Source organism: Ursus maritimus, unplaced genomic scaffold (assembly GCF_017311325.1).
Source record: "Ursus maritimus isolate PB19 unplaced genomic scaffold, ASM1731132v1 scaffold_11, whole genome shotgun sequence".
Classification (NCBI taxonomy): Eukaryota; Metazoa; Chordata; class Mammalia; order Carnivora; family Ursidae; genus Ursus; species Ursus maritimus.
The window spans coordinates 36,814,535-36,836,104 of record NW_024423453.1 but is presented as its reverse complement, the minus strand read 5'-3'; the positions used below and the strand labels follow the sequence as shown (position 1 = coordinate 36,836,104).

Genomic DNA, 21,570 nt, shown 5'->3' with positions numbered 1-21,570 from the left:
TATGTTAAATCTGAGATTCTAGGAGACACCCCAAGGTAATAAAACATCTAAATGCCCATGTGAAGAACCCAGAAAAGATGGTTCAAAATCTCGAATGTGGGAGGAGATGAGATGCTGCCCACACATGGGTGTTGCCCTGCCACGGAAGTAGGGTTCCTTCCCTCCCTTGTAACAGGAAGTAAGAAGTACACAAGTATCAATACAAACGAGCATGCAGATTTCATGAAGAGAGGCTGGGGGACCGGCTACCTGATGGTTCTTTCTTCCATGAAGTACAAGGCAAGGTCACTTATAAGAGAGTTTGGGCAAGAAAAAGTTTGAAAGGAGAGGAGAATGAAGGGAAGAATCATCACAAACAGTGAGCAGGGCACTTCCTAGAGAAACATGAACATTCCTAGGCAGGCCTGCAGGCCGCTTACGATAAGTGAACAGGAGTTTGTGAAGACACCCATCTGGCCCGTGGTGAGATTTTTCTCTAGTGACGTAGGAAGTAGGTGAGCAGTGAGGTTCATCCCGGGTAAGAGCATTTCCAGGAGATGTAACCGTATCAGCATCACACCACACAGGCAAGCTGCCCGGAGGAGGAAGCTGAGTGGGTAGAGAAGACTTCCGGAAGGGGATAAAACAGACCTGAGCCCGAAGCAGGGCATCGGAGTTCTTCAGGAAAAGAATAAGAGTAAAGAGGAGGGGGAAACAGCAATCTCAGGGTACAGAACCACAAGCAATTCTGTTGTCGCTAACGCAGCTGAAACAGCCAAAAATAAGCAGAGGAGGCTGAAGAGATCCAATGGGTTCCATCAGCCACCAGAGTGGGACATAGGAAATGCCCTATAAACGCTAGATACAGGCATTAGTAACACGCACGTATGAAGGCCTTTTATTTTTTTTAAAGATTTTATTTATTTATTTGACAGAGAGAGAGACAGCCAGCGAGAGAGGGAACACAAGCAGGGGGAGTCGGGGAGGAAGAAGCAGGCTCTCAGCGGAGGAGCCTGATGCAGGGCTCAATCCCAGGACACACCCTGAGCTGAAGGCAGACACTTAATGACTGAGCCACCCAAATGCCCCTGAAGGCCTTTTAAAATTCGAGCCCTAAAACTCCAGACTGTGGAGTAAACATTGTCCTTTACAAAAGAACCAGGCCACAAAGATTACACATGAGCACTTTCAGGTCATTAAGTGTGTCCTTCACTTGGAGAATTTGATGCAATATCTTTCTGACCCCCAAGGTCTAACACTAGTGTAGGACAAGAATACGAGGGATTTCTGCCTGTTTGCAGGTTAACAAGGAAATTTCCAGAACAAGGAAAGGAGTTCTGACACCACCATACCCGATTTTTTCATAAAATTTTTTTAAGATTTTTTTTATTTAAAAAATATCATTTTTTTCTTTTAAAAATCTGGTTATGTAACTTCTGAACTGAACCTTAAGCATTCTATTCAAGAACTAAATAACAGCGGCGACTAAATGCTTCAGTAAGGCAATGTTGGTTGAGCAATGAGGATTGTTTTCTTCTTTTTCTCAAAATAGACTGGAGACTCCATGGAATCTCTCAGTTCCTTTTATAAATTTCACAGAAGTATTATATAATATTTGTTAGTAATGAGTGTTACTAAAATGTTCTAACGCCAAAACATGATTCTTCCCCAGTGAAAAATGAATACCAAATCAAGGACTGCCCCTAAAACCCTAAAGGAAATTTCTGGTGATAACAGTACCCCAATTTGAAAGAGACAGTTGAAGTAATATGGGCAAAAGCTTTCAAGTATTAGTACGTTAGAAATCAATCAGGTAACTTAAAGAGAAAAAGAAAAAGCAAATATAGACTGTGATTTTAGAATCCACATGTAAGATTATATAACCATATATTTCCCCAAACACTTCAACAAGCCACAAAAAGAAGTCATAAAAAGCCTTGACTAATGAGGCTTGGAAAGGGTTTCGGATAGTCTTGCTTAGAGACAGAATGCATCTACGTGAACCTAAAACGTGTTCATTTACCAGTTGCTTTCACCTCAGGGCAACAGTCAGACAACTTTTTCTATAAAAGGCTGGGCTGCAACTACTCAGCTCTGCCATTTGCACAAACGCAGCTGTAAACAGTATATCAGTGAATGAGCACAGCTAGATTCCAGCAAAATTGTATTTACAAACACAGGAGGCGAGGTGGGCTTGGGCCACAGCTGGCTGAACCCTGCCTGAGAGAATTACCTCAAGTATCATGGCCAATGATGTTCTACTTACTCTTAATCGATTGTATATATATTTTTTAAATATACATTTACCATATTTACAGGGGACCAAAATTTGGAAGGAAAGATTGAATGTTGGATGAGAGAATCCCAGCTCAAGCAGCTGTCCAGCTGAAAAGAGGGATTCAAAAGTGATGCTGTAGAATTTGGCTGGGATAAGCAATCCAGCGGGTTTCAACACTGAAAGGCAACTGTTCGAGTGTAAAACTATCTTGACAACAATTTATGTGAATTTAGTAGCAGGCTTTAATAAGGGCTTTAGTCCCTAAAAATGAGTTAACTGAAAGTTCAGCATGAGTCAAAGGAGTCATTAGTTGCCCTAAAAAAGAATGAACACATACACTGGCTGTGTTCAAACCAGACAAGGCAATCATTCAACTGTGTCCCAGAAGATCAGAACCTATCTCGATAGTATGGGTACTGCGCTTTAAGAGAGACATTTTCTAACTGGAGCGAAGCAGGAATGTGCCCAGAATACTAAAACAGTTTAGGGGGAATAAGAAAACCAGAGGTGTTCTATGGAATTGGGGAGGAAGAGAATATTCAGAGGGAACATGAAAGCTCTCCATAAATATTAAAATAGATGCTGGAAGAGAGAAGAAAAAATCATTAGAGAAGACAAAACCAGATCTAATGGGGAGAAGCTATAGCACAGATTTTTGGGTTCGCTATCGAGAGGAGCTCAGGAAGACCTTCATGGAGCAGGCAAAGTATGACCTCTAGCTCTTTTCACATCAACAAGTACAATCTAGATGGCTGATATCCACAGACACTCTACCACAGAGGCCTGTGCTGAGGGACAGCTGGCCTGGGAGACCTCTGGGGTCTTATCCAGCGCGAGGATTCTGCGTGAGTTGGAAGAAACAGAAATACAAGTTACATTTCAATGTTGAATGGTCAATCCCAGAATCCATTAAAACTTCACAATTCAAAATAAAAGAACAAGATTATTTTATAACAGCCTGGGGGATTAATAGTTTTCCAACTCGTCAAGTCTGAAATCCCTTTTATTAAGTTTGTGGAGGTGAGAACGTACATGTCTAAAAAGAAAAGAGAAGGTAGGGTGGTCTCTCTGCCTGTCTCCACGGCTCAAGCAGTCGCTGGGAAATCTGTTGACAACGGACAGCTGACAATCAGACTCTACTTTGGAGAGGAGCCTCTGCTGCTGCTTTAAGTTTCCCCATTTGAGGATCGAAGACTAAGTTGTGATATTCTAAATCTAAAGAAAATGGGGCTGGGGGCTAGAAACCCGTATTCAGTAGAAAGGCAAAACTACATCCTGGGAGATCTTCAATAACAACTATTTCAAGTCTCAGTCCAGATAAAACAGCGAATAAGTCCATGTAAGTACTAAACCATGCCTTTCTAAGCACTCAGTAATAACAAGGATAGACTGAGTCTAATGAAACAGAAGGAATTATGTCTGTTCCCCATGGCCCTTGTTATTTTAAGCCTGGATTCCAAGTGTTCTTGACCCCAGAGGAATGCATAATGAGAGCAAAGGAGAATTTCCACTATTTTCTCCCATGACCTTCTAGATACTTCCCATTTCATTAGACTAAAGGGAAAACTCTACTTTCCAACTCTAACATCAAGAATAAAAGCAAAGAAACCATGCATCAAAGACATGTTTCTTACTTTTTTCTTGAAACAGAACCTCAAGAAAGGGTGCCAAGGAACTATTATATATATCTGAACATTAGAAGTATTTTTCCCAAAATTGTCTCTCAGAAAAAAAGGGTGGGGGGACTTAACCATACATAAGAATTCTTACAGTTCCCTTAAGGAGTAGGCTTTCCATCATTTTGACCAACAAAGAACCATTTGAGGAATCTTAGCCTGAAAGGGCCCCAATCCCACCTACTTTCAGATGCTACAGATCATAAAGAACTCTGGGTTACAAAAACAAGAGGAAGCTAAGAAATTTAAGAGATGTAGTTATTCTGGAGAAAACCTCAAATTACAAGTGTTTGGTGCTTTTGTAAAGATCACTTTAAAAGAAACGAGGTGAGTGATTGAGTCATGAAAATACATCTGTATTATAAAATCTATAAAAGAGACTGTCCAAATGTGCTGCAAATGAGTACCTGTAGCTTAAGATAAATGTCCAATGAAAGCATCAGAAAGAGATTTTGAAAGGCGACATATCTCAAAGAACTCAGACAAATGTGGCCATGAAATACTCTGGAGAGCCGTGCTGAAAAATTCAGAGTATGTCAGTGATAAACACACTAACATAAAAGGGGTCAAGACTTGGAATAACTTTTTTTATGAAATAAGTGGGGGGGAAATTCTAAAGTATACATCAATAATTTGATTTTACACAATAAAACTCTTAGATACAGGGGCGCTTGGGTGGCTCAGTTGGTTAAGCATCTGCCTTCAGCTCAGGTCATGATTCCAGGGTCCTGGGATCGAGTCCCACGTCTGGCTCCCTACTCCTCCCTCTGCCGACCCCCACCCCCCCACCTGCTCATGCTCTCGCTCTCTCTCTGACAAATAAATAAAATCTTTTCGAAAAATTTGATTTTAAAATATAGCCACATATTTAATCGCTACATGAAGGTAGTCACGTGATTATCTAGTAGACATGCATATGCATACCTACAAGTGTGTCCATTCAAGCCATCCCAACACATTTTTGTTTAATCTTCTCATAAGAGAATAGTATTGCATACAATCAGGCATAAACATTACAGGTAGTGCGTATCTGCCCTTTGTGATACACAACACTTAAAACACCTTCCTATGTTTGAGAATTCTCCTACCAAATGAGGCACAGCCCACCTTCCACTATAAAAGCTGGAAATGAGAGACACTGGTTATCCCCAGCCACCTTGTAGTGAGGCCGAGAGACCTGGCCAGAGTTCCACTAATGAGATGTTCCCATCCCAGACTTGGATTTGAAAGCTAGTACCTCAAGGAACGAGTGACCAGAGATTCTGGTGGGTGGTAGCACGTTTCCAGAAGGAGCAGTTACACAATCACCAGCAGGGGCAGCAGTGCTGCTGGGCATGCTGTGTTGTGTACACGCTGCAGCAAGGCTGCTGACTGTCTTCTCCAAGACCAGCTCTGCGAGTGCAACTCTGGGCATCATTCCTGGTTCCCAGAACCAAAGAAAGATACTGCAAGCTACCAAGTATTCTTTCTTTTTTTTTTTTTTTTTAAGATTTTATTTATTTATTCATGAGAGACACAGAGAGGCAGAGGGAGAAGCAGGCTCCCCCACGGAGCAAGGAGCCTGATGCAGGACTCGATCCCAGGACCCTGGGATCATGACCTGAACTAAAGGCAGACACTTAACCAACTGAGCCACCCAGGCACCCTACCAAGTATTCTTTAAATAAATTCCCTTTCTGTTCAGAAGACTTAGACCTTGCAACTGAGAATCTAGACTAACACAGCATTTACACTGTTTTTAAACTGCAGAACTTTGAACATTCTTGTCAAAATGCAATACTACCCATCTCAATTCTTAAACAAATTTTTGCTCCCGATTAAACCAGACCACTTTTGATGAATTAGATTATTCCCCATTCACACTCATCCTTTGCGATTTCTCTTTTTCTCCACCTAGCCAGTCTCTCCTTGGACTGGGCCTTCTCCCAACAACCTAGACTTGGGTCCTAATAGGAAAACTAAAATGCACAACAAAGCCCTCCCATTTTTTTAATAGCTAAAATAATAAGAGAAAGAAGTCAAAAGACTCTGATACTGAGAAGAAATGCCAACATTTAATTGGTCATGCTAACAGAACTCTGCCACAGTGACAAGTAAGAGGCCAACATTCTCTCATTTGGGCTTGGTCCTAACCAGTTTTGGTTTTAGACCAGAGAAAAAACAATTCTCTTTTGTTACCTGAATATTATCAACTTTAAAAAAGGAATAATGTTTGCTCTACCTTCTTAACACAGTTAAATTAAAAAAAGGGCGGGGGGGGGGAGGGAATGCCACACTAGAAGCAATTTTAACTTCCAAATAAATCCCTGGATGTTATTTTATTTGTGAGCACAGCTCAAGCTAAGTTAATCCTTCTGGTGGAAAAAATTAATGTAAAAGCAAAATTAAATTTTAGAGCAGTGATAGCTCCAACTTACCAGCTCAAAACTGGTGAGAATCTGAACAACCCATATGCAAAGTTCTAACTGGGACATACATACAGAGGTGCTGTAAATTAATTCTATAGAGTTTAAACCTGAAAATTAAGAGCCAATTAATATGAAATAGTTTCTTGAATGTCTGATTCTTTTAGGCCACAGCAGTCCCATTTAACAGGCTAGAAATTATAATTAGTAAAATACACATGCTAATTTCACCAGATCAGTCAGCATACTTTTGCTTTCCTCTGAAAGTCCAAGAATAAAAAGTTCCCAATGAGAGTTTCTGTCAACTTTCAATCCTAAACTCTGAAAAGAGCCTAATAAAACCAGAGGACTTGAGCTGACAGTTTCTTCTCTCTGGCTTAATTCCCTGAATATTTGGCCATAATCTGGCTCTCAAAAAAAAAAAAAAAGTTAAGCCACTGAATCACAAAAGTTTAAGCTTCCCTTCATGTCTCTTTTCTACAAATACCTTAGTGTTTTTTTAAGGAAAAAAAAAAAAAAGGAAGCTTGCATCAATTCTGAAGGCCACTTGTTAAAGGTAGCAATTTTACTCCAATTATTTAAATCAAATAGACTCTACCAGTAAAGATTTTTTTATTATTATTCTTAGGAAAAACTGAGACTCTTCAAACAAAGATTGGGTATATTAGGGATAAGTTAACCTAATAAGGACATTAAATAAAAGATTTAACCTTGATCTTCTTTCCCTCTGTGCATAAGGGACAATAAGGACCTAGATTCTTTTTTTTTTTTTTTTAAATGATTACCCAGGCAGAACATTATGAGAAGAAATAAAACCCTGCAAAAGGGAGGGAAAGAGGAGCCTCACAGAACGCTGCAAAAAGTATCATGAGAGAATCTGAAATTTTATTTTTTAGCTTTAAATAAGAGGACATTTTAATTTCTGAAGTGAATGGTGTAAGTCAGTGGCATAGCTACTAATGGAACCTCATAAATCAGGCAATAAATGGTTGGATCGAGAAAACAGGAGAGAGACAGGGTGGGGGGGGTATTCAGAAAAGAATACCTACACCTTTGGTCAATGGCAAAGAGACTACTCTCCAGCCCTTCTGTGCCTGGGCTATCTGAGTGGCCAGGAGAGAAAAGGAGGGTGTGGGGCAGAAAGGCTCTCATTCTCCACAATGCGGCCAGCTGCTGAGCACCTCGTCCTGACAAGGACCTAACTCCTCACTGCACCCTCAGGTGCTAGAACACTGTCCAGCTCCTAGCAGGCATTCAAAAATACTTATTTTATGAAGTAGGATTCTCCTACAAATTTAGATAATGTAAAGAATAGAGTTTCTATATAAATTCAACATTCCCTGCTGCTGGTGACAATAGTAACCATGAATACCTATGCTGAGGCTCCCATATACATTATCTTCATTCAAAACAGTCTGTTTCTGTATTACACCAGGTCCTCTAAGAAGCAGACACCATGACAAGATTGGAAATGCCAGAAATGTATTAGGGGAAACATCTGTGAGAGGACATGGGGAGGCAACCGGGGAGGCAAGAAGAGCTGTCAGACAGTGATGCAGGTCTGACCCCATGGGAAGGAGACAGGGAAGGAGGGAAGGAAGGTTGGAAGGTTGGGGGGACACATGTTAGACTGCAGGGCAGTTCTAGGGAAAGTTCAGAAAGGCCATCAGGGATTCCTTGAGCCAAGGCTGCGTGTCAGCGGACTCCAGAGTCCCCAGGAATAAGCTGCTTTAGTACCCCTGTTGTCTCGGTCACTGGCTGGGTGCAGCCTGTGGGAGGCATGGCCTTCACTCTAATGCAGTGATGGAACCATATAGCAACTGGGCCCAATGGTCCATTCCATTCCCTGCGGTGGGAGATCTGAGAGGTGCCTGTCTGCCCCTGCCTCCAAAGTCCATATTCTTCCCGCTACACTATCATGGCCACTGGTATACCCCTGGGCCTCTAGTAATCCCCACCATCACTGAAGTTCTGTATTTCATTCGATCAAACACACCACTAATAAGACACTCCAGGGGTGCCTGGGTAGCTCAGTTGGTTAAGCATCTGATTTTTGATTTCAGCTCAAGTCATGATCTCAGGGTCGTGAAATCGAGCCCCATGTCAGGCTCTGTGCTGGGCGTGGAGTCCGCTTACGATTCTCTCTCGCCTTCTCCCTCTGCACCTCCCCCCACTCATACACACTTTCTCTCTCTCTCAAAAAAAAAAAAAAAAAAGAAGAAGAAGAAGAAGAAGATGACAAAGATGATGACACTCCATCCTTTTATACACTATTATGGAAAAAAATACTAATGAAATCTTGATTAAAACTTAATACTGAGAACTTTTACATTTATTGAAAAAGCTCTTTGACAGATTTTTATCATGTATCCCTCTTGTGCATATATAAAAAAACAAATAACAAAATATATTTATTTCTAAAACTTCTTCAGAGTCTAGTTCTTCTGAATCACTTTTCATCTCAGGCATCAACATCAGGTTTTGCCCACACATTTTTTTCTCTGTGTCATCAAAAATATTGGAGGTGCATTATATTTCTTTAAGAGGTGCTCCACTATGGTGCCCAGGATCTTCTTCCAAGGTGAAGGCACCCAGTCTTTAGGTATTCACCGAAGCTGGCACTTCTTTGACCTAACTAGAAGGCCTCAATGGCAGGTTTTCAAACATACACCAGGATTCATATTTCTTCCTTAAGTGGTCAAGTGGTTTGTTGATTGAAATGTTGGGGGGCTACACATGTCCAAACAGGCCAGGAGAAATAACAAAATTCACATTTCTTCAAGACTGCCGCCTTGTAGATGGCAGCGATAAGGAGACATTTCCAATTCACCCGTGTTCAAAGGTGGAGGAAAGGTTGGTAAATCTTACAAGGAGCTAAAGGCAAAGAATAATGTCCTTAGGCTACCAGGAGATAGGAGATTTTCTTTTCATCACTGTCACCAACTTATTTTGTGAAGTAATGTGGATCAAATCACTCCACCTCACTGAGTTCCAGTTTCCCTTTTTTTCTTTCGGTAATTGAAAAGGTTAAAAGTTTCCCTAAGTTCTCTCTCAGCTCTTTGTTTTAGGAGCCAAGGCCATACCATGGAGTACTTCATAACTGGATCTGACAAAAATGTTTTTCTTATGAAATTGTAAATTCAGCTGAACTTAATTCCCACTAATGGAACCACTCCTCTACATAAGACTATGAAATGAGTGGGCCAGTCACATTCTGGTGTCTGTTGTTAGTGTGCATGTGTGGGGTGGGGGTAGGTGGAGGGGGAGTCCGTGTGTCCTCTTTGCTCTTTCATGTCAGTAGTAACTGGTTTATCAGAAGAGCTGATTCCTCAGAGGCAGAGAACAAGCCCAAGGACATGAAATATAGGAAACATAAGTTTCAATAGGGAAGTAGGATCTGATGATGACAAGTCTTCAAGACCACAGATGACTATGAGTCACCAAGAGAGGCCACTGAGTCATGAGCAAGGCCTTCCATGGAAAGGGGTCCACCAAGGAGCTCAGTCCTCTTGCCTAAAACATCCTCACTCATTTTAGAATTGTAATTTGAGTTAGTCCAGACTGTAGCCTCTATAGGATTCTAGGTCAGTAAAAAAATCCAACTTGCAAAAGCTATCTTCCTAGGGAACAGGTTTCACAATGACATCTGCATCTGACTGAATTACAGTGAGTTTATGGGAGGAGGGGGAGATTTATATGGAGGAAAAAAATGATGTTGTCAAATTGTAAGGGTCAGTTCCAAGGAGAAAAATTCTTCATAAAGTTAGGTCATTGACAACTTTTAAACTAAACTGAGAAATGTTTCCACAAATAAGTTCAAGATGGATTTTTGATTTTTTTCCCCATCTGAATACGCTTTCCAACAGAACTTCACACAAAAAAAGTCACTTTAACTATAAAAGAATTGATTAAAACAGGTTTGATATACCACATACAATATAATATTTACAATAAGATGAAACTAAAGGCACAATCTTTCCAAGGGCATATGATGCCTTAGGTACTTACCACATTACAAGAACTCATACGTAATGCTGAACACAAATTAAGTAACACAAAAATCCTAACAGCAGAAACCTGTTCTATGAAAATAAACTAGATATAGTCCAAAATCCTTTGGAAATGACACATGAAAGCTTAGGTTTTTAAAGTCTATTTTAACCTCCTGGTAAACAGAAAGTCATCAAAAAGCAATTTACAGTGTTTCCAACTTTCAGACAGCTCTAGCTCCAACATTAGGAATACCAGTGGAGATTTCACTGGCACCCTAGGCCAGTGGTTCCAATTTAAGCATGCTTCACAATAACCTGGAGGGCTTATTAAAACACACACCGATGCGGGGCTCCTGGGTGGCTCAGTCATTAGGCGTCTGCCTTCGGCTCAGGTCATGGTCCCAGCGTTCTGGGATCAAGCCCTGCATTGAGCCCCAAGCCCTGCATTGGGCTCCCTGCTCGGCAGGAAGCCTGCTTCTCCCTCTCCCACTCCCCCTGCTTGTTCCCTCTCTCGCTGACTCTCTGTCAAATAAATAAAATCTTTTAAAGCGCACACACACACACACACACACACACCGATGGGCCGCACCCCAGAGTTCCTGATACAGTAGGTCTAGGGTGGGGCCCAAGAGTTAGCATTTCTAGCATGTTCCCAGGTGATGCTGATGCTGCTGGACCAGAGACCAAGCCTTGTAAGCCACTGCCCTACAGTGTACTAAAGAGAGAACAGCATGAAAATTTCTCCCAAAAAGCGAAAGATATTTAGTTCATTTTAAGCAACATATGTCATTTTAACAATATCGTGAAATATTTTTGAAAGAAAAAAAATAGGAAGTTTGGAGCAAAAATCTGTATCAAAAACCCCAAAAGAGGGGCGCCTGGGTGGCACAGTCGTTAAGCGTCTGCCTTCGGCTCAGGGTGTGATCCCAGCGTTCTGGGATCGAGACCCACATCAGGCTTCTCTGCTGGGAGCCTGCTTCTTCCTCTCCCACTCCCCCTGCTTGTGTTCCCTCTCTCGCTGGCTGTCTGTCAAATAAATAAAATCTTTAAAAAAAAAAAAAAAAAAAACAAACCCAAAAGATACAGAAATCACTTAAGTACATCATTCTGTAAGATACTTGAAACAATGAAAGAACAATGAGAAAGGAGTGAAGCAAATAGGCAAGTGTTGAGGAAACACACCACTGCGTCTTGCCTAGAACCACCTGACCGATTAACAAAAGCCTTTGGTACCAAAAAGCCCAGTGCCTTCTTTATGGGGGCATAATCACCCAGAAAGTATTCCCTACCCTACTGTTTTCACAAGAGTGAAATCTGTGGTGTTGAAAAACATGGGAGAGAAAAAAGAAAAGAAGGAGGAGGTCTCAAAAGCCCAAAGAGTGTGTAAGAGAACTGATTAAAATAGATTTGCTATACCAAAAAATATACCATAAAAACAAGATGAAACTAAAGACACAATCTTCCCAGTGGCATGTAATGCCTTAGACACTGACCACATTTCAAGAACTCATAAGTAACGCTAAAGACAAATGAAGTAACACCAAAACTCCTAATGGCAAATAGGGTCATCTTGCTCAAGTAGGAAAAGGGAAGCAGCTGGTGCGTAAGACACTGCTGGCACTTCACTGTGCTTGGCAGCCCAGCAGGCCCCCAGCCCCCTCTGGATGAGAGGCAAGGGCCTTTTGTGCACCATCTGGCAAGCTCCACCTTCTCTCTCCAGGCACCCCTCTTCCCTGAAGATCTCCTCAACCCCCGGGCCTTACACAACTGTCCTGATTTTCCATAATGCTCAGAAACTGAGCAGTCATGTTCAGGAAAAGCACAGAAACAAAAAAGTTATGATCAAAGAACACATGTAGAGAAGTAAATACACTATGAAGGGCTTTTAGAAGAACATCATAAATGCGGCAGCACTATTTTAAAAGTCCCTAAATTCTTGGACAGCTGCCCACCTCAGATAAGTACGCCATGTCCCGCCACGCCAGAGAGAACATCTCCAGAATTCTGGCCGTGAAAGCTCACGCAGTACTTTCCTTGGAGAACATGCACAGAAGTGAGCTCAGCAATTCTGGCCACAAACAGCACCCAGCTCCCCAACTCGAGTTACTCACTTTCACACTCAAGACTAGCAAAATTATCAGTAAAAACTACTCACTTGAAAACATGACCCTGAAAAAGTCAGTATTGGCCTTTTGAAGGGCATGACACATCCATTCACAGAAATTGGACTTTCACACAGGGACTGGGGGAAAACACTCTGACTTCCAGACTGGCCTTCTTTCCAGTTCCCTCACCCCAAAAAACCGGCTCTAATAGCCACAGAGCCCAACACTGGTGGGAAATATGCAAACAGATCCCTCCTTCCCAAATTCTATCAGCTTTCCCTGCAGGGAAGAAACTAGTGCTTCACTTCTACCTTTTCTTACTTCGATAACTCTGATTCACCAGTCAACTCAGGTCTGAAATTATGTCTCCAACACACCTTCCCCGGAGTCCCCCATAACTCTGTTACCATGAAGCATGCTTTGAGTAGTCTCTCCCAATGGACAGCTAACTATGTGAAGGTAGGAACCATGCCTTTGTCTTTAAAGCACTTGGCACAGCGTTTGGCATGTAGAGACATACACAGTATTTGTTGAACTATTTATATCTAAGCCTGTTGAGGGATACAGATCAGTTGTGTGTTTGCAAACCAAACACACACACCTAGTGGCTCAAAACCAACAAAGAAGAACTTGTTCCTTATTGTTGAGCTTCCAATCTGATGACTTTATTCCTAAAGCCAAGCATCCTATTCAACATTTATTTAAGAAATGGAAAGCTTTTTTAAAAAGCTTTTTGACATTGGTCCTTGCCTTCTAAAACAGACTAGATTTAAAATATTTTTTCACAGTTTAATGACTCAGTCTTAATTATGAATATGTAATTACTATGGTATAACATCATTTAATTTAGGACTTCTGAAAACACTAATTGTTTTTGTTTTTAAAGTAGGCTCCACGCCCAGCATGGAACCCAGGGTGGGGCCTGAACTCAGGACCTGAGACCAAGACCTGAGCTGACCTCAAGAGTCCAACACTTAACTGAGCCACCTAGGCGTCCCTCATTGCTTTTAAAGATTAAGCGACCACTAAGATTGTGTTAAATTCTTGGAACCAATTTTAGAATATTTCTACCTCTATTTTACAGCTGTCATTTTGCATTCCTTTTTTAATATGGGGCTCTGTACCACTGATGTATAAAACTTTTTAACACGTGTTTGATGTATGTTTTTCATTATGTCACAAAAAGATGGCAATGAGGTACTCTAATACCAATAACCGTAGTACTCTTTTTTTTTTTTTTTTTTTTTAAGTAGCCTCCACACCCAGCATGGAACCCAAGGTGGGGCTGAACTCATGGCCTGAGACCAAGACCTGAGCTGAGATCAAGGGTCAGACACCTAACTGACTGAGCCACCCAGGCGCCCTAACGTGTAATAATTTTAAGTAAAACAAGAGTTTATAAAAGTTCCCACAATGCACTGGCTCCCATTTTAGCTACTTAAAGACCTTCCTCATCTCCTTGTCCTGTGCTGGGGAGGTGTGAACCTGTTAAACTGGACAAAGACCCTCCTCTGGTATCTCTGCTCCACAAACTCCAGCTCAGATACAACTTCTTCCACAAAGTCCTTCCTGACAAGCACAGGCTTAGCTGCTCCCCACTTCATGCAACCCCACCTGCACCGGTGTTATCACACTTAGTAGAATAGTTTTTTTTTTTTTTTTAAGATTTATTTAAGGAAAGAATTAAAAAATAAAAATTTTAAAGATTATTTTAAGAGAGAGAGAGCATGGGAGGGAGTGGCAAAGGGGGAGGGAGAGAGAGTCTTAAGCAGACTCCACCCTGAGTGCAGAGCCTGATGCAGGACCCTGAGATCACCATCTGAGCAGAAACCAAGAGTCGTTGGATGCTTAACTGACTGAGCCACCCAGGTGCCCCTTAGTAGAATAGATTTTAATTCACTTTTTACCAGCTCTTCTTCAGGGCCACGCTGAGCGCTTCTTGACAGAGTATCTTTTCTTATTCAAAAGTTTAAGGCTAGTGTCTAATAAAGCATCAAAGTTTTCTTTACTGAGTGTTCAAAGCTATTTAAAACAAAAGTAGCCATTATTCTATGCAATTTCCATGGTTAAAAAAAGTGACCCCTGATCATCAAGGTTAGACAGAAACACCAAAAAGAACATCAATATGGGTTAAATACCAAACTTTTTTGCTTTTATTATTTTGTTATTATAACTTATAACTCAGGAAGTAGTACTATTTTAAAGGTCTTATAAAATGAATAGAAAAGTATCAGGAATTCTTATCAAGGGAAAAAAGGAGGAAGAAAAAACCTACAGATTAAAAGAGACTTAGAAACTTATCAATCAGGGGGCATCTGGGTGGCTCAGTCGGTTAAATGTCTGCCTGTCACAATCCCAGGGTCCTGGGATCAAGCTCCGCGATGGGCTCCCAGCTCAGTGGGGAGTCTGCTTCTCCTTCTGCCCTCCCTCTCCTTCTGTCTCTCTCTCAAATAAATACAATCTTGAAAGAAAGAAAGAAAGAAAGAAAGAAAGAAAGAAAGAAAGAAAGAAAGAAAGAAAGAAAGAAAGAAAGAAAGAAAGAAAGAAAGAAAGAGAGAGAGAGAGAGAGAGAGGGAGAGGGAGGGAGGGAGGGAGGGAGGGAGAGGAAGGGAGGGAGGGAGGAAAGTTTATCAATCAAATGCAGTATGTTTGGATGCAGATTCAAACAGACCAATTGTTATGGGGGATGTAAATGAAGATGAGAAAAACCTGAATACAGCCTAATTCTGTAATATTAAGAAATTGACTGCTTGTCTTTAAGTGTGTCGAGGATACTACGGAGTTACCTTTTAGAGCTCTGTAGGAGGGTATTTATGGATGAAATGGTATGATAATGGGCTTTCAGTCAAACTAATTGGGGCAGGGAGTGAGAAGTATGGGAGAAACAAGATTAGTTTTATAGCAACCAATGGAAGCTAGATATTGAGTACGCGTAGTTTAATTATATCTTTCTCTCTGCTTTTCGTACATGATCAGAATTTTCCAAACTAAAAAGCTTAAAAAAAAAAAAAAAAAAAGCATTAGGCGTCCTTTTAATTCTATGGTTGGTCATAGCTGCTCCCTCCCACCCCCACCCCAAACTGCTTTCTGGCTTTGACCAGTTTCCTGCTATGCAGCAAAAGTTGCTGTTCCTCCAAATGGGTGGTAACATACTGCCCCATCCCTCCCTGAGGTTCATGACCTTACACAGACAACATCCTATTCCTACTTCTACCCTGTACTGGAAACCCAGCCCCACCACCCTCACCCTATCTAAAAGACCCTATCAACCCTCTCACAGCTGAAGATTAAGTCAGGATGCCAGCTAACCATAGCTCTGAGAACCATGCTATCTCCATCAGACAGCGTGGAGCTAAGACCACGTTCATTTTTTGACCTAGTCAACTCACCCCAAGGACCATGAGAAGAAAACAGAACATCAAGACAGGAAGTAGTCACAGAGTATTTCAGTGGAGCTCAAACCCGGCACCACTCTGCCCAGAACCTTCTTCCCCTAAACTCCAGGACGCCTCACACATTTCTTGGCAGTAAAGTCCTCCCTTCACCACCCTAGACAAAGTAGCACCCCGCCCCACTCTCTGACTCCGGCTACTAACCCTGCTTTATTTCATTTTGTAGGACTTACCACAGCCTGACCTATATTATATGTTAATTTATCACCCCTCCTTCCCAGAACGCAACTTCCATGAGGGACCTTGCTCCATTTGCCTCTGTGTGCTCAGATGCTAAACCATACCTGGGACATACAAGATCAAATATGTATTTGCCGAATGCTGGGGAGCCCAGAAGTACAATTAAATATCAAGGAGGGCTGAGAACAAAAAAGTTGGTACTATGCACATAAACTAAGAACACACCCACACCCACTTTGTGTCATAGACAGGTCATGTCACAGCACTATTTTCATCCACTATCACATTTAGACTTTCCTGAACTGCTGAAAAATCAGTGACCCGGAATTACACAAATAATCACTGAATATGTCAGTCTGTGCCAGAAAAACCTAACGGGACCACAGTACCTTCACCTGCCCTCTACAATATTTACAATATATACAAATTATCTCGGGAAAGAAGGTACCGTGCCAATTATCTTGGGGCTTTTAGAGACGATATATCCCTGTCACTTTTAAATAAAAAAATCAGTGCTCTCCCACTACTTCTTCCTCGACTGCAACTCTACCAGACAGAAATCCCACCACCGCCACCATCCAAGAGATTAATGAAGTGACATCTAGGAAGCTGGCCAAAATGGTGGGCGGTTCAGCTGCCTGCTTCTGGCCCTACCTCTCGGCTGCCTTATGATCTTGGGCAAGGTACTATCCCTCAGTTTCCTCAACGGCAAAACAGGGGGCAATAAGAGAATCTACCTCACAGGGCTGACTTGAAGATTAGATGAAATATTAGGTTAACAGCTTAAACCAGTACCAGTCACAGAGTGAAGGCCAACTATCTTAGCTATCACATTCAGTATTATTATTACAATCACATCTAAGCCTACTTGTACACTGATACTTTAACATAATTCTAGCTAGTTCTCATTCTCAAGGACAGAGAAAAATAGTTGGTCATTTTTTTAAAGTCTATAAAAACCGGTGTGAATAGATAGTACACAATAATCTGGGGGCAAGTCTACTGTAAATCTTGATTGGATGAATGAAGAACAGACATTAGGAGGGATGCCTTTAAGAAAGGTGAGAAAATATGATTCAATACCCTTGAAATCCATCGCTGAGTGTTTGTTAAGCAAAATTATCCCCTCACTGCACTCAGCACGTCATCAGGCGTGTGGAGAGCAGCTATTATGATTACTGCTGGGATCACAAATCTCAAGGAAGAGCGGGATCTCAAGGAAGAGCGGGATCCTTCAGGCCCAAATTCTCTCCCTTCACACAACCTAAAAATCTACCAAAGTATGAGTCAGGCGCTCACATTCCTCTGAGGTCCCTCTGCCTCTACATAAGCTTTTCTGCCTTTATCTTCTGGGTACATTAATGTTCTGCCTGAGACTCAATTTAAACGAAAGTGCTCCAATGGTAACAAAACATCTAGAAAGCACTGTTATAGTCCAACCCACTATTTTATGGATAAAGAAACAGGGCCTTGATCTAGAGGTCCGGCAACTTGTCTAAGATCTTACTGCAGTCAGCACCACTGTGAAACTAGAAATCCAGGTTCCTGAAACCTCATCCAGGGCTCTTTCCACTACTAAGCGTTAACTTCATCTGCAGATAAACGCATCAAAACTTCCACCAGAGGGGCGCCTGGATGGCTCAGTCAGTTCAGCATCTGACTCTTGATTTCAGCTCAGGTCATGATCTCAGGGTCCTAGGACTGAGCCCCGCATCATCATCGTTGGGCTCCGCACTCTGTGGGGAGTCTGTTTCCCCCTCTGCCCCTCCCCCTGTTCTCTCTCAAATAAATAAAATCTTAAAAAAAAAAAAAAGAAAGAAAGAAAAAGCTTCTACCAGAACCAGCTTCTAAGCCCAGATTTTCCCTGCTTAAAGTTGAATTTACTAATTTACATCCCACAACTCACCATAATTTCTCTCTGTTCTTCCAGATTCTTCAAAAAATTAGAAAATTCGCGCAAGGAAGCATCTACAAAGAGAAAGTTATGATTATTTGGTGGCCAAAGCAAAGGAAAGCAAACCATAAACCTCACCTTTACGTACCTATGCAGCGTTCGTCATCAGTCTCTGCATCACCGATAAACTCAAATTTAAAGTCTCTGAGTGAATGCGCAAACTTCCGCTGGGCTGCTGAAAGACCTAGAAAAAAAAAAAACTTAATGGTTACCTGGGGCTTTGTTGTAAGTCCAGGTTTAGAAGAAATGCATTCCTCCTAAGGTTGCTAGAGCTGTAGAGCTCTCCACCCAATCTATGATGAGGCACAACCCAACTCCTTTGCCACAGGGCCCATTGCCCTCAACTTGGCACGCTCTGGAATGCTTCTGTCTTTGTTTCTATACTCTGGCACAGAACAGGTGCTGAAGAAATGTTTACTCCCTCCCCCATCCTCTTCCTCAGAGATGTGACTGCTCCACATTGTTCCCATTTCCCAAAGCTCTTCCCCTGTTTCTGCTCACTCAGGTCAGAACTTGCCCAATTCAAAAGTTCACACTATGATTAGGAACACACACACCTGATGGTTTCTCCCAGGGCTGGATGAGAACTGGCTGGAGGCCAAGGTTTCAAATATAAAAGTATCAAAGCTCAAAGTCAGCCAGTCAGATGCCCTTAACTGACTAGCAAACTCCAGCTAGAGAAACCCAGAAGAATCAAAGAGTTTTCATAGAAGACAGCAGCATGGAGGTAACTAAAGGCCAAGCTTAAATGGTAGAAAGAATTTATTCTGCAAAAGACCTATAGATTTTTTTTTTAACTGGGGCTTAATAGAAAATAGTAAAAAACGACACTGCAGTTTCATTTACCATAGCCAAGATATGGAAGAGCCTTAACGTCCATCAATAGATGAGTGGATAAAGGAGGAGTGGTTTACATACACAGTGGAATACTACTCACCCATAAAAAAAGAATGAAATCTTGTCATTTACGATAACACACAGGGAACTAGAGGGCATTATGTTAAGTGAAATAAGTCAGAGAAAGACAAATACCACACTATTACATTTCTCTGTAGAATCTAAAAGAAAAAAAAAAAAACAAATCAAACCAAAAGCAAAACAGAAAAAGACTCAGATACAGAGAACAAACTGACAGTTGTCCAAAGGGAGGGGGGTGGGGGGTACGGATGAAACAGTGAAGGGAACTGAGAGGTGCAATCTTCCAATTATAAAATAAATAAGACACAGGGGTGTAAAGTATAGCATGAGGAATATAGTCAATAATATCGTAATAACTTTGTATGGTGACAGATGGTAACTAGACTTTTTGTGGCAATCATAATGCAATAAATATTGAATCACTATGTTGATCCTAATACAATTATTCTTCAATTTAAAAATTAATAAAGAGAAGTACATACAAATATAGAAAGGGAAAAAACTCAATAATGGAAAACCCTACTTCTAAAATAGGGTAACATTTATTTTATGGGCCATAGACCATGCTAGGAGATTTTTTTTATCTCATTCAATACTCCTATATAAAATAAAGATTATCTTCATTTTACAATGGGGTGCTCAAGCTCAGAGATGTTAAATAATTTACACAAAGTTGCACAGTTACTACAACAAAGTCCTGACTCTATTCCGGCACTATCTGCACAAAGCCACACCCTGGCCAGGATACAATCCTGCCACTGGTCTAAAGGACTTTCTAAGAAGCTGCTCAACTGACTCCTATACTCCTTACACTTCCTGTCTCAGTACCATGAATACCAACAGATTGTGCTGAAGTTTCATGCCAAGCAAACTGAAAAGTTGAAAACAGTAAAATGCAATCCATAACTGCTGGTCAGAGTACTCACAGAAACAATAAGTATCAACAAGAAAGGGAAGCCGACAATGTAGAAAACTGAGCGCTGTTTTTAATGAGATAGTAGGAGCAATTTTATTTTACTCATGGACTAAACAAAGAACGAAAGCAAAAGATTCTTATTTTTACATTAGAAAATGCTACTTGATTTTTTTTTTTTTTTTTTTTTTTTTTTTTTTTTTTTTTTGCCAACTCTTTACATCCAATCATTAAGTACAAAGGTTGCCCAATGACCTCCTGGACCTCCTTCAGCTACTGTTATGGTTTGGTTTTGTTTAATTTTTTTTCTTAAAGGAATATATGTGTTCATTTATTTGTCAGAGAGAGAGCACAGGCAGGGGGAGCAGCAGGCAGAGCAGGCTCCCCGCCGAGCAAAGAGACCGATGCGGGACTCAATCCCAGAACCCTGGGATCATGACCTGAGCCAAAGGCAGATGCTCAACCAACTGAACCACCCAGGTGTCCCAGAGGACTATATTTTTTAGAACAATTTTACATTCCCAGCAAAAATGGGCAAAAGGCACAAAGACCCCCTGCCCACACACATGTATAACCTCCCCCATTATCAGCATCCCCCCGCTATCATGGTTTCTGAAACTTCATTCTTCCTCTATCTAATTCATGTTCAGTTGGCTCTTCTCAAATCCTTTTTCTTTCATTAAAATAAAGAAGAGATTGAAAGACATAAATGTGAAAGGCTAAATCACAACACTTTTAGAGGATAATATAGGATTGTAATTTCTTACCCTTGGCGTATGGAACAAAAGCACACACCATAATGTAAACTGTGATGGACTACAAGCATGGCGACAATTCTCCACCCCTCCTTGTAGGCACCTCTTTTTTTGATGCGACTCTGCAGCTCCTCCAGCAACTGGGGAAGTCTCTCTTCCCACCCCTTGAATCTAGGCCGGGCTTAAAGGTCACAGGATGTAATGAAAGTGACAATGTGCTAATCGAGAGCCTCCGTCTCACGAAACTTTGTATACCTCTGCTCCACTCTCTTGGAACCCTCTGCCTTCCATGTGAACAAGCCCAAGCCAGCTTGCTGGTTGGTCAAAGACTTGGGGCCCAGTCCCCCCACTTACTGCCCCATCGGACAGATGGCCAACCCGCAGAAGCAGAGCTTTCCTGCCCTCTACTCAGGAGCTAACCCGGACAAGCCACATTCAGACTGAAATAAACGGCTGCTGTTTAAGTCACTCGGTTTGGGGATGATTTGTTACAAAGCAATAGATAAATTAATATAGAAAGATGAATGGAATTTGACCGGGTTAAACTTTAAAAATTTTTAGGACATAAAAAGGGTGAAGATAAGCACATACCCAGGAGGCATAAATCACAGCTATAAATCAACGAGGCAGAAATTCCAATAAAAAACTGAACAAAACATTTGAACAGGCCCTTCACAGAAGGAACTGAAAGAAATCTAAATGGCTCATAACCACACGAAAAAGGTGCTCAAACTCATTAGTGGCAATAAGTGAAGATGAAAATCTCAACATACCTCAATACATTCACCAGACTGGCAAAAATTAGTCTGGCAAGCCCAGGTGTTAGTGCAATTCTGTATGTGCAGCAATAGAAATCTTCATATACTGCTGGTTAAGAGTAAAAATTGGGATACTTACTTTTTAAGTACTTTGGCATTTTCTAGTAAATTTGATGATCTCCTACAACCCAGAAATTGTCCAAGT

At 41.3% G+C, this 21,570-nt stretch overlaps 1 protein-coding gene across 2 annotated transcripts in view; it reads right to left on the bottom strand.

Annotated features, from left to right (window-relative positions):
* Positions 1-21,570, bottom strand: part of ARHGAP10 (Rho GTPase activating protein 10) — a 308,238-nt gene that overhangs the window by 214,170 nt on the left and 72,498 nt on the right. For both annotated transcript variants that reach the window (XM_008685462.2, XM_008685463.2), the window contains exons 2-3: positions 18,110-18,205; positions 17,974-18,035 (exon numbers count right to left, since the gene is read on the bottom strand). In XM_008685462.2, the coding sequence (XP_008683684.1) occupies positions 17,974-18,035; positions 18,110-18,205 (158 nt within the window). The remainder of the gene's footprint in view (positions 1-17,973; positions 18,036-18,109; positions 18,206-21,570) is intronic.